Source organism: Camponotus floridanus, unplaced genomic scaffold (assembly GCF_003227725.1).
Source record: "Camponotus floridanus strain SB8 unplaced genomic scaffold, Cflo_v7.5 scaffold18, whole genome shotgun sequence".
Classification (NCBI taxonomy): Eukaryota; Metazoa; Arthropoda; class Insecta; order Hymenoptera; family Formicidae; genus Camponotus; species Camponotus floridanus.
Genome location: NW_020229303.1, coordinates 1,893,190 through 1,908,003, shown reverse-complemented (window position 1 = coordinate 1,908,003; position 14,814 = coordinate 1,893,190). Strand labels below are relative to the sequence as shown.

Here is a 14,814-nt window from a genome sequence, read left to right as displayed (position 1 = left end):
TAAGAATAATGTAACCAACAAAAATGTAACCAACAAAAATGAGTCATGATCATTATTAACATATAATGTAGTAGAAATAAATGATTGAAATATAGAAGTACATGTATTCTAACTTGGCATACACAGATTTAAAAAATTTGTATAGTTATGATTGTATATATATTTATTATAATTTATATATTACATAAATCTAGAAATGTTTTCTTTTTTAACACGTTTATGGCATACATTTGACATTAATAATATTAATAAATATTTCATTAAAAATGATGCTGAAAATTTTCTTCCGCAAACGTTCGTTTATATGCTATCAACATTTTGCAAAAAAATTACAAAAGATATTTAAAAAATCCAAAGATATTTAAAAATTCTTAGAATATCTCGAATTTTGTGACACAAAGCAATAATATAAGATCTTTCCGAATATCAATAAGAACGTTTATTTTTAAATCGATAGATATAAATAGATAAGCGGAAGAATATTATTTCTAGTAATTAATATTATTATAAAATTATTATAATAAATAAATATTATTTCTATTATTTATTTTGTACATAAATGGTTAAGGTTTGGAAAAATATCGTTTCTAAATCTATGTTTATGTGACTTTCTCTTATTTTCATCCATATAATAAGCAGAATATGTTTTCAAACTTGTCTCGTTTTTTTATACTATTATTTCGTTCAGCTTGGTAGGAAAGAGACAGAAAACTGTATTCTGTCCTCTTGTACTATCCGAAGCTAGTCAAAGCGCTGAGCTTACATTCTCATTAGTGGTTTGCTGGTATCTAGATAAAATTATCTAGATAATCATCTAGATAAAAGAAATGGATCATCTTTATCTTTAATTAGATGAAGAAATACAAATTATCTTTATCTTTATCTTAGATGAAAAATATGTCATCTTATCTAAAAGTTGTCTAAGATGACGTTTTTATTATGCAAAAAAGTTTTCCAGGCAAGCTTCTAAAAATCTATCTAAAATATCTAAAATATATTTTTTATATTATTATTATTAATATATTATAAATATATTATAAATATAAATTAATAAATAAATATTTATCATATCATTTATATACTTTTTTGTTATTATTTCTTTATAATATTAAATATTCTTTAGGAAAAGAGAAAGAATATGTGTTTATGATTTTAATATTCCATTTATAATCTACGTCACATTTTTTACAAATATTTTGTCTTCTAAAATAAACAAAAATATCTAGATAATTATTTAGATTATCGCAATAATTACCTCATCTTTCATCTAGATTAAATAAAAGCAAAATCATTTTTATCTCATCTAAGATAAATTTAAAGATTTTTATCCTTATCTTTATCTAGATAATTTTGAAATTATCTACAGCAAACACTGCTCATTATTCTTTCCACGCCATGTTGCATGTTGCTTGCGGCGGAGATCCAGCAGCTTTGGTTACACAAGTTTTTCTTTAAAACAATTGTGTTCTCTTGTCTGGCGATGCCTCTTTAAGGTGCCAGGCTGCGATAAATGTTGTTTGATTTCTATATGGTTAGATTGAAATAAAAAGAATCATACGTTTTTTAAATTATATTTTCTTTATTTTATTACAATAAATGTTCAAAATGGCGATCTACAACCTCAATACAAACATTGCGCATTCACGGTGCATTTGCTGACGTACCCTTCGAAAAATTTCAGAATTATTGCGAATTGTATCGCATGGGTTCGTAATCCTGTCAATAAGCTCATTTCGGATATTAACAGAGGTTGTAACGGGGGCAAGAAATACGTAAACGTAAATGTTCATTGAGCCTGGCGCCTTAAGGAGCCATCGCCGGACACGGATTGCTTAACAAAAATTGTTTTATTTATCAAGATCTGTCACCCCTTTAAATTTGTCCGGAAACATCCTGTATATACAGGATCCGGCCGAATAACATATGTAAGCGAGTACAAGGTAATTCCTTATAAAAAAATAAGAAAAAAATAGAATACAATTTTTTCATTTGAGGCTTTGTTTTCGAGAAATTTGAGTTATTTAAATATCCGTCCTGTTTAAATTACATTTTCATTAATTGTTTATTTTAAATTGTTATAAATTACAGTTATACAATTTTATATAGTATTCAATTATACAAGTTATACAATTTTATACAGTAACCAGTTATACAAGTTATACAAGTTATACAATTTTATACAACAAATTATACAATATGCAATATTTATATTATCATTGTTTGTGTGATCTCTTCTCTCTCTTTAAAAAAATATTTAAAATCACATACATTTATATATCATCCATAATATTCCAATAATAATAACAGTTTTAAATGTTCTTACAAATAGATCCACTCTAAAATAAACACTTCTATTATATTTAAAAATTAATACATCTTACGCAATCAAATAAGCAATTAATGTATCCAACATATAAATAACAATAATGTTTCTTTTATTTTTACCTTTTATAATGTGCTTTAGCTGCTTTTAACCGATTCATATCTTCATGAAGAAGATATTTTTTGAAACCTATCATTGAATTCCTTCAAATAATAAAATAAATATTTAAAATTATTTTTAATGTAAATAATGTAAATATTATTACATTAATGTAAATATTATTACATTAAATATTATTACATCAAAATTGGATAATATTGTAAATCAATCTATTTTTCAGCAATTAAAAACTATATTTTTATTTCACGTTTTATTTTTATTTCATTTATTATCATAATTGATATAAATCCAATATGTGCTTAATTAATTTATCGTGCATTCGTTACTCATTGAATATATTGACTATATTGAATATTGAATATATATATTGAATATATTGAATATATTGACATTGAATTTAGTTGACTTATATAAAGATAATTATTTAGCTTAGGAGAGTCACCTCGGATAACCTTGACTTTAACACATATTGTCAAAGTGATGGACCCTGAGTAACATTCAAAAGGTTTTAGTCGGCGTTCATTGTTTATTTAAAAGTTATAAATAAAAGAAGTTAATGATATAAATGATGTAAAACGAGGTATATTTGAAAAATTTCACGTGGGTTTGCGACTTTCCACATACACACATACACGCGCGCGCGCGTGCCCCCTTCCAGCCAGTAGGCAAGGTGGACCTTGCTTCATATGGAAAGTCGCAAACCCATGTGAAATTTTGCAAATATATATCTCGTTTTACATCACTTATATCATTAACTTCATTTGTTAACAACTTTTTAATAAGCAGCGACCTTCAATTATTTTATAAGCAAAAGTTATTTAGAATGATGTCCTTGACAACACATGAAAATCAAAGTCATCGGGGCAGAAGCCCGAATTGTATAAAATTACTAAATAATCTTTTGAAACTTTGAGATGGAGATAGGGATTAAACTATTCGAGTCCGCCTATTATATATATACATGAAATTACTCGGGAAGGTATCCTTGACAACATATATCAAGGTCATCAGCGTATAGGCCGCAATTGTTTAGTTTTACCAAAATTATTTTTCAAATTTTAATTTTTATGAAAGAGCAACTTGCTCAAAAATATAAGGTAGTATTAAATTATGATATACAATTAATAGAGAGCAATATTTAGTAAATATTTTTGAATTTTTATATATAATTTCTAATAAAAATAAAAGCACAAAAACATGTGCTGGATCAGCACATTTTAACTTCTTTCTATTTAAGATAAAAAATATTTTTATATTTACCTAATATACTTAGTCATATCAATATCAGAAAGATCTATCGAAAATATTTCTCGATTATCAGATGGTATTAGAGACATCAAATTTCGACTATTTGTGTTATCAAATTTCCATTCGTTACACATAAAATGTTGCAAAGCAAGATTAGCCACGTATGCTTTCCTTTGTAGTCTTAATATCCTATGTAACATATTATAAGTATATAAGATAAGATAATCGAAAAATGAATATTTTACTAGATATTTTATGGTTTCTGTAAAATTAAAGAATTATTTCAAGCCTAACTTGAAATGTACTTAATGAAGAAATACTTTATTATAATGTTTTAAAAAGCTCTCGAGATAAACTGCAAGAATAAGTAATAAAAAATAGGGGATTTTATTTAAAAAATTGAAGGTGACCTTCACGTGATCTTCAAACGACTTTTTAGGGTAAAATCAATGACACCATTTTATAGCCCCCTTAAAACCATACAACTTTTGTTTAAAACATTTTCACCGAAATCATGGTTTCGAGATATTCAGCTGCATTACTTAAAATGACACCCTACATATAACGCGCGATTTACTTTTAATAACTATATAACTTTTCAATTATTATTAAAATTGGAAATAATTGAGAATTATCACAAATTTAAAAATAATTATTTGAAAAAATATGCAATTTTACGTATTACAGTTATTTTTTAAAAAATATTTTATATAAATAGAGTACGTGCAAAATAACATTTTGATAAAAAAAAAAAGAAAAAAAGAAATATATATATATATATATATATCTTTTTTTTATTTGCGGATGTTCTGCCGGGTGTTCTGCAGCAGCTTTCGGCGAATGGCATTGCCAAGAAAACGGAATGATGCCGGGATGCATCGTTACAATGTATTCGCATGTGTATGTATGTAGCGACCAGCTGATCGCAGCGGCCGCTCCGCGTAAGCACCCGCGTCTGACGGTGAATCGCGCCACCCTTGTCTGCCTCTTGTATTCGACCCGTCATAAGTTAATTACTTCTTTTCAAAAGTAATTCAAAAACTAAGCGTCGGAAATTTTGCCAAAGAAAAAATCCTCTTAGAATTGACTCAAGAATGTGTAATTTCACAGACAATAGGGTTATTTTGAATCACCTTGTATACATATATATATATATATATATATATATATATAATAATTCAAAATAACCTTATTACATATATATATAGGGTGTATCTGAAATGATGCACTAAACTTTAGGAGCATATTCTATAAAGGTCAAAATAAGACTTTTTTTCTTGTGAATATGGGTCCGCAAATGAACCCCTCTCTGAGCTAAAATTCGACAATGTGAAATTGACCAAACACCCGCAATGCAAATTTATTTATCTCTCAAGAAAGGATGATAAGTAACGTCAAAACCAAAGTCAAATAATAATTTTCCTGAAATACAGCCAATACAGCCAATTTTCAATTTTTTCCCCAAACTTTAGGGGCCTCTAAAAAAAGTCGTATTGTAACTTCTAGAATCGACGCTCCTAAAGTTTAGTGCATCATTTCAGATACACTCTGTATATATTAGTAAAATTACTACTATGAATTACCTCGACATATAATATAATAATTAAATTTACAAGTTTCACATTAAGAAAATTTTGTTTTTTTGGCATATATAGATTAGTTCTTATAAATTATAAATACATACTTATCAGCTATAAAAATCATGTGACTATTATTATTGTATTATATGAAATAAATAATTGAAATAAACTTATATACACTTATATATGTTTAATAATAAATTAATAAAATCCATCAAATTTTATTTTTTGTAAATTGATTCTATATATATTCAACTTTATTCTTGATTCGTAAATAGCTGCAAATTATGATCAATTGTTCTAAAAATTTTTCTTACTGCAAATGTAAAAAATACATATTAATTGTATTATTGGGATGTAATTATAACGAATTAGAGAGAGATTCATTCAAAATTAAATAAATCATTATTAAAATTAATGAGATAAATAATAAAATATAATAATTAAAATGTATTTTTTAGAGTGATTAAAAATAACGTAAATCGGATCATTTTTAATTAAATATATGATTAAAATTTAATAATTAATTTGATTAAGAGATTCGATTTATATTATATGTTTGATGTCATTTTAAATCTCATTAATTTATTGCTATTTATTTATTTATTTATTATTTTTAAATCGAAAAAATGCGAAATATAAAATTTATACTTTTTATGATACCGCGAAATCATGCTGTAATATATTCATTGCGCGACAGTACTCGTTGTTGTTGCCGTGTTTATGCGTAAGAATAAAGCAACGCGAGAAAAGTCTATCGTAACGAGTTACATTTTCAATTGAAAATTACGAACATTATATATATATTTACTTAGTATTTTATGGGTATTTATTTAATTTTGTACAATGGTAGTGCAAAATTATTTACTTCTTTATGCTCGCCGACTTTCTACAAAAAGAGGATGGTTTAAAAGCCCAGACAGCACACGATATCCTATAGAGATTCATTTTGTGTTCATTTTATGTTGTCCATGGATCATATCAAGCGACGCTAAGTACATAAAAAAACAGGTCCGAGCTGAAGGCTACTGTTCTCGACACGGTGCTACTAACTTGATAGTATCAAATGCCTAATCCGGAATTTCACGTCAAGTAAACTTTCGATTAAGATATTTAATAAACTAAAGTCGTAATAAAAAATCTAACGACATTTTTATCATATAATATGAATACAAACTTTCGATTGCGATCTGTTTAAATAAAATCGGTGTAGTCAATCCTGAGAAATGACGATTGAATATCAGAATTATAACACTTTTCGTTTTTCTCTTCCTTTTCCTTCAAATTCAGACTCACGTACATATGCTCGCACGTACACACGCAAAGCTTCTCTCAAGCGGCGTTCACACCGCTGTATACAGGGTGATTCAAAATAACCCCTGTGTCCGTGAAATGACACATTGTTGAGTCAATTCTAAGACGATTTTTCATTTTGCAAAATTTCGTCCGAAGCTTAGTTTTCGAATTATTAAAGAAAGAAGTTAACGCATGACGGGTCGGATACAAGAGGCAGGCAAGGGTGACGCGAGACCCGTCAGACGCGGGCGCTTACGCGGGGCGCCTGCTGCGATCAGCTGGTCGCTATACACACAGACACACATGCGACACACACATTCTCTCTCTGTCTGCTGTCTGTCTGTCTGTCTGTCTCTCTCTCTTTCTCTCTCTCTCTCTCTCTTTCATTCGCTCACTCTCTCTCACGTGTATTTTTTTTTTTTTTTTTTTTTTTTTTTTTTACGAGAGGGGAAAATGCATTTTATGCATACCCACCGGTCGATCCAGTGAGTTATGTGGGACTCGAGTACTAAGTCGAATTACCAACTCGGTACTCCCTACCCACTAAAAACCCCTCTCTTTTCGCGAATTTTCTTTGACACACTGTCCCTCTGTCCTTCCCGAGATCCGTTTTCACATAACGTTAAAAAATAGTTATTATTACCTTGTTCGATGACTTCTGATGTATTGCTGTAATTGCTTGAAGGAGAAATGAATTTTCCGATAGATCGTACGTTCTCAAATTTAATCATATCACGTAGATATCACGTAGATATCACGTTGCACAAGACAGAAATCCACACTAAATTATTAACTGAAAGTTTTTCTTCTTTTATGAACTGCATTCTTTTATAAACTTTAACGTAATCACATTTATTTATTCACTCGATGAGACGAGAAATTTACTGATGACTCTATCACTAATCACTGTCGAATAATAACTGTTGGCGATTAAAAATCACTCGATGAAAGAAACACGCGCGGACACGTTACTACACGACGCGACAATGCGACGATAATTACTCGGCGACTGCAAGTACCGCTGCTTCCTTGTCATGGTAGGTTGCGATAGGTTAAATCGAAAATCGGTCATTAATAATAAATAGTTAAAAATAAATAGATGAAATAGATAAATAAATAAAATGAATAAATAGAATAGTTAAAGATAAAATAGTTAAATAAAATAATTAAATAAAATAGTAAATAATATAAATAAAATAATTAAATAAATATTTAATATGGGTGTATAAAAGTAATAAATATTTTAAAAACACTTATTTAATCTAATTAATTTTTAAATAGATATCATACGATGTATGGACATCACACACATTCATGATAATAATATTAATATGTTAAATGTTTATTCTTTACGTCTACCACGCATTCTTCAATCGAACACATGATCGCGTTCGATAGCGCCAGTAGTACCTTAACCTATCGCAACCTACCATGACAAGGAAGCACCGGTACTTGCAGTCGCCGAGTAATTATCGTCGCATTGTCGCGTCGTGTAGTAACGTGTCCGCGCGTGTTTCTTTCATCGAGTGATTTTTAATCGCCAACAGTTATTATTCGACAGTGATTAGTGATAGAGTCATCAGTAAATTTCTCGTCTCATCGAGTGAATAAATAAATGTGATTACGTTAAAGTTTATAAAAGAATGCAGTTCATAAAAGAAGAAAAACTTTCAGTTAATAATTTAGTGTGGATTTCTGTTTTGTGCAACGTGATATCTACGTTAAATTTGAGAACGTACGATCTATCGGAAAATTCATTTCTCCTTCAAGCAATTACAGCAATACATCAGAAGTCATCGATCAAGGTAATAATAACTATTTTTTAACGTTATGTGAAAACGGATTTCGGGAAGGACAGAGGGACAGTGTGTCAAAGAAAATTCGCGAAAAGAGAGGGGTTTTTAGTGGGTAGGGAGTACCGAGTTGGTAATTCGACTTGGTACTCGAGTCCCACATAACTCACTGGATCGACCGGTGGGTATGCATAAAATGCATTTTCCCCTCTCGTAAAAAAAAAAAAAAAAAAAAAAAAAAAATACACGTGAGAGAGAGTGAGCGAATGAAAGAGAGAGAGAGAGAGAGAAAGAGAGAGAGACAGACAGACAGACAGACAGCAGACAGAGAGAGAATGTATGTGTGTCTGTGTGTATAGCGACCAGCTGATCGCAGCAGGCGCCCCGCGTAAGCGCCCGCGTCTGACGGGTCTCGCGTCACCCTTGCCTGCCTCTTGTATCCGACCCGTCATGCGTTAACTTCTTTCTTTAATAATTCGAAAACTAAGCTTCGGACGAAATTTTGCAAAATGAAAAATCGTCTTAGAATTGACTCAACAATGTGTCATTTCACGGACACAGGGGTTATTTTGAATCACCCTGTATACACATACATACACTTTTCTTTTCTTTGTTTAAGAAACCGCATGCACTAAAGGTTGGCATTCATTCTATTAAATTAAATAATAATTAAACTATATAAAAAGATAAAATTTAATGAAGAATAAATTTTTGGCTCACGTACGTGCGCGTTGTGTGTGCGCATATCGACCGTCAACACATACGAGTACATACCGGACATCATTCCTGCCGGTGCGCGTACGTTACGAAACTTGAATTTCTTAATTTTACACATAAACTATAAAATCTCATAAAATATTCATTTTTCGATTATATTACTTATACTTCAATATTTTTATACACAAAATAATGGAAGGAGTCAATTGATGTATAGAAAACAAACATAGCTAACACATAAGAATAACACATTTAGTACTTACATAGGTTGATGTCCCGAAAATTTTAAAACTGAATCTATTATTATAGCTGGTAAAATATGCCACAATATTGTCAACACATAATATATAATTAAACTCTTAGTCAATACAGCACTAGGGATCCAGACAATTCCTTCAAGAGGTATCTTTTTTAATAATTTTAGCATAATATTTATTACTTCTTGAAATAACATACTTTTTTCATCAGGAAAAGTGCAGTTTATGACCAATGTAGACTTTGGTATGAAACTAATGATAATAATAATACAAATTAATTAATATGCTTTATATATAAGATTTGAAAAGACTACTTTAAGATTCAGAAATATCTTATTGTTAAAAGATAATATATATGAGATTGCTAGAATATCACAATATTATTAAAGAATTTCAAAAATTTTATTTCAATATATTTTAAATTCAGTACATTAAGTATTAAGTATATTAAATATATTAAGTATAATTAATAATTAAATATTAAATATATAAATATATAAAAAATTTTGTTGAATTATTTTAAACATCTCTGTTTAATCTTATCCAAAAGAAAATTGTATACAAATTCAATCGAAAATAAATATGTGAGTTTTTAATTCCCTAATGCAAAAAAGCAAATGAAATAATTTAATGTTTGCATAATGATAGCATAATAAAAATTTTGCTTTGAAATTAGGTTAAGAATGAAAATTAATTAATTTCCCTTCGTAGCTTAATTCAGTTAGAGATGTATTAATAAATAAATTGATATTACATACGTTGTTAATCCAAGTTTCCAAGTTACAAGAATTATAGTGTTGATGACAGTGTCTATTGGTATGTCATTTTGTGAAGTACATTTACTAGCATATAGTACTCGTAATAATCCTTTTGCACCAAATGCACATAGTCCCATTGGTCCATTAAAATTATCCACCCATCCTGGGATTGGATCTTTCAACGAACTTGTTACTATAACAAACAGAATATATTTTTCAAATCATTATTATTAGATTATTATACAAAGTATTCCATGATAAACGGGTCCCACTTCAGTAAACAGAAGACATAAAAACAATGATAAAAATTTATATTTACATATATCCTATCAGATTTTGTTTCCGAGTTATAGTCATGTTTGTATTTCTTATATTAAGGATTGCTTAACAAAAAGAATAGATCATGCAGGATTTACTGGCTAGCCTGTACATTCTCTAGACTAAAATCATTAGGTTTTTATTTGTGATGCGACTTGAAAATAATTGTTTATTCACAATCCTCCTGTATTGAAATACTTTGTCGTATATGAGAAGACTGCCAATCCGATGAATCCGACAAACCTCATATTTTTAAAAAAGTGTAGTATTATATGATATATTTGTATTCAGATTGAAGATAAACATTTCTTAATAAGAGTAAGCAGCTCTATTATTGGAATACAAACATTGGAATACAACATGATTACAATTCGAAAACAAGAATAAGACATACACATATATACAGAATATTTCACAATAATTATATCAACTTTTATGAGCAGGCAAAGTGAAGTAAACTGAACAGAAAATCTTTACCATTTTGTAATTATCATATTACATAATTATTTAATTTTTATTAAAATTTTAATTAAAAAGAATTGCGGTGCATTCAATCAACGGTGCATTTCGCATGACTAGATTATAAGATGTACGCGCTGGGCATATCAGAGACGAGCATGGCAACGAAAAGACAAGAATCGAGGTACACATCAAGATTTTCGTTGCCATGAGATAAATTTAGAAAAATTCATTAAAATATGTAACAATTGTAATAGATATACTTCTACAAGACATTTTTCGACAATTGAATCTGATAAATGTAAGACTTTTCAAATTTCAAGATGGCTTTGCCATATTGATGCCTATGTAAATTTTCTTTTAACTTAATACTTGTATATCTCTCTAAAAAAATTGTCCGACGGCAGTCAAAAATGGATTTGAAAGATAAAAAATAATACTATACGATGCCATTAGAGAAAATATTTCAAAAAATTACGTTTCTCCGGTTAATAATAATAGGCATTTTTAAACTATTTCATCATAAATTACTCAAAAACTTAATGTGTTGGGGAAATTCTGCAGCCAGATTCGTTTCCAGCTTTAAAAAATTTATCAAATTCGCCTACTCTGTTTTTTGTAATTGAACTCTAGCAAGTCTGTGTATTAATTTGTTTCTTTTTTTTGACGATGTTTGCTCCGATCTCCCAAATTTTTTGGATTTCCGAAAATTTGTTCAGAAAATCCAATGAAATCCTAACAACACATAATTTTGCCCTTTTTTGTTATCTATCGGAGTGTTTCATCGACTTGAGCTCTATCGATCACAATATACAGGGTAGGGCAAAAGTTCTGGAACGGCTACATATCTCTTATTCATAACTAATCTCGAGAGCTTTCTAGAACACTATTATTAAGTTAGATTTTATTAAGTATCTTCCGCGTTATGAGGCTTGAAATTATTTCTTAATTTTACATAAACCATAAAATATCTTGTAATATATCAATTGGCAATTAACAATTACATTTTTTTTTCGAAACAATTATGTGTTTTCATTACACCAATTGATTCCTCTTATTATTTTGTACATAAAAGTATTAAGGTAAGATAATCGAAAAATAAATATTTTTTTTATCTATATATATACATATATATATATATATATATATATATATATATATATATATATATATATAGTAAAAATACGTAAGAATTAGATATTCTTACCCATTTCATATACGTTTTCCAGGTTTATTGATTTTTTGAGTTTTCTTTTTGACTTGCGAGTCCGACCGCCATTTTTAAGTTTCATATTCGTGTTCAGGAGATAAAAATACTAATAAATAGGAAATAGAAAATACTAATAAATAGGAAATACTAATAAATAGAAATTCGGTATTCTTACTCATTATTTTATATAGGTGGGTTTTCCGAAGGTTTACCGTTTAATTAAATATTTAGATTTATTTTATAAAATAATTAAATTAATTATTGTAAGTAATAAGACATTTAAACAATATTTATATAACAATGATAGGAATGCAACAACGCATTAATGTAAATTTGGCATTAAATATTTGTACGATTTAAAAATTTTTAATGCATATGTATTTTTTCCTATTTCTATTTGTATATCACGTTCATGGCATATACATAATTTTGTATTTTATTGTAATATACTAATACAAATATTAAACGTTAAAAGTTTTTATATAAAATAAAGAGAAGGACAAATTAACTAGCTCGTTTAAAAAGTATTGGAGAAAAAAAGAAAAGCTCATATCTTTTTCTCTATGTCTTTTTAATATAGGAAAAAACTTACCTATGGATGGTCTCACAATCGCACACGGCAATGATGAAGAATATTCATGTATTACACTTTCCGCTAAGTTTTTCGAGAATAGATAAGTATTAGGAATATAATCCAAACATCTGTACATAATTTCAAACGTTATGGCAAATTAAATATCTGTATATAATTTCAAATGTATATGGCAAATTAAAAGATTAAGAGTAATTGAAACAGTATGATTAATGTAAAAAAATTGTTTTGTCTTTAATTATATTTCATATATTATATATGAATATTTTATATATTTATAAAATTTATATATATATATATATATATATATATATGTATATATATGTTCAATTTATATTTGACATATTTACTTAGCTGTAAAGATATTCAAGTTATGTTCATCCAATAATTCGGCCACTTTGATCATTTTCCGCCAATTAGCTATAGGTGGATACACCTTTTCTTCTATAAACGGATTATCCAAATGTGTATATGCTGTGCCAACATATACTAGAGCCTTTAATATGAAAAACAATTAATATTAAAATTATGCTTTTTCCATAATATTATAATTAAAAAGTTTATAATAAAATATTGAGGCATGTTTACAATTAATTAAGAAATCTGTCATATGAGAACATTTCTTTAAGATACTTGGAATAAACATAATTTTGAAAAATAAAAAGTATTTTTATAAAAATAAAGATATATAATGATAAGTTAATAAATTGCATAAAACATCTATGGAAGATAATTTACACACATAAATATACGAATACACAGAATTAATTTACAGAATTAATTTACTTACTATTAAATTCTTTATATTTTCGGCTAAAATACATATATCTCTCGTTGATCTGGTATTACTAAGGATAGCATATTTTAAGCTGTCATTAAATTTCACACTTGCTGCATTATGAATTATTATAGTTACTCGTTCAATCAGCATTTGTCTATCGACAACAGATAAATTGAAATTTTCTTGACTGATGTCACCAAAAACTGGAATTAATTTCTTAAAATTTAAAGACTGCTTCTCTCGTAATTTATCAAACAACTAAAATGAAAAAATTATATTACATAAAATATTTTTTATAAAAAATTTGTCATAAATTTTTAAGTATTTTTAAACGCAAAAATTGTAAAATAATTTGATGGCTTCTCCTACAATTTATTATTTTTAATGTTCCTCCATGTTTTATTTTATATAATTTTTATTAGTATGTTATAATAATATTTCTAAAAATATTGTAAGTGTGTTTTGTAAAAGAAATTTATTTCTAACTTACTGGTACACTTAACATTTTCTCAAGTCTTTCGTTAATGTTTATGCCTTTTTTCGGGCGCATTAATATAAATATTTCTCGAACATCCGGGCAAGATCTTAATATCTTCTCGATGTACACTTTGCCTATAAGTCCTGTTGCGCCTGTCAAAAATATACTTTGTCCAGCGTAGAATGACGGAATCGACTTGGCTGGATCAATTGTATTTTTATCCATTGTTATTAAAATGAAAGAAACAAAGATAGTATTAATAAGAGCAAAAAATATATGAACATATATCTAAAAAAGCTTTTGTTCTTTCTAAATCGATATCGTTACTGAACAGTAATCTAAGACTTCGATTATATATATATAATAAAGCTGAACACGTGACTGAAATTTATATGTATGTATCCATAAATCGGAAATACTCGAGGTCAAAGCTAAGAATAAATACGAGCTAAGAATAAAAGAATAAATACATACAACGCAGGCAAATTATGTCTTCATCAAAGTCAACAATATCATAAAATCATGATATATAATTTGTTCTATTTAATGTATAATTTGTTTATATTTTTCAATGTTATAAATCACACTCACATAACGAATATATACAATAGTTTTTTATATTAAATTTAAAAATGATTTTTAAGTAAAAATAAGATTTTTTTTGGCAAAAATTTTAAATCAAAAGAAAATGAGATATCTTACATACAACTGAATCGTTTAATTAAATATTGTATAACATAGAAACGCGCGAGATATTTAAAATATGTAAGTATATATGAAAATATACTGGTTAACGAATTTAATATTCTAAAAATTTGCCTTTCTACAAATGTAAAAAAAGCGCCAAGTTCATGCGGCAACAAATTATTTCAATATAATTACAT

General features: G+C 27.8%; 1 protein-coding gene across 1 annotated transcript; it reads right to left on the bottom strand.

Annotated features, from left to right (window-relative positions):
• Nucleotides 1-2,235: 2,235 nt before the first annotated feature.
• LOC105256901 (fatty acyl-CoA reductase 1-like) lies at nucleotides 2,236-14,257 on the bottom strand. The gene is made up of 9 exons (XM_025407581.1): nucleotides 13,943-14,257; nucleotides 13,462-13,710; nucleotides 13,022-13,167; nucleotides 12,672-12,781; nucleotides 10,093-10,285; nucleotides 9,341-9,586; nucleotides 3,704-3,880; nucleotides 2,446-2,526; nucleotides 2,236-2,336 (listed from the first exon to the last, which is right to left on the bottom strand). Exons 1-9 carry the CDS (start codon nucleotides 14,153-14,155, stop codon nucleotides 2,261-2,263), a joined length of 1,491 nt encoding a protein of 496 aa, XP_025263366.1. The 5' UTR covers nucleotides 14,156-14,257; the 3' UTR covers nucleotides 2,236-2,260.
• Nucleotides 14,258-14,814: the final 557 nt, after the last annotated feature.

What these genes read in the sequence shown, in the direction of transcription:
- LOC105256901 (XM_025407581.1), bottom strand. Translation starts at nt 14,155, where the DNA reads ATGGATAAAAATACAATTGATCCAGCCAAGTCGATTCCGTCATTCTAC. An exon ending in TGGAAACTTGGATTAACAAC is followed by an intron (nt 9,587 to 10,092) that starts GTATGTAATATC and finishes TATTATCATTAG; the next exon opens with TTTCATACCAAAGTCTACAT. An exon ending in GCTAAAGCACATTATAAAAG is followed by an intron (nt 2,337 to 2,445) that starts GTAAAAATAAAA and finishes TGTTTATTTTAG; the next exon opens with AGTGGATCTATTTGTAAGAA.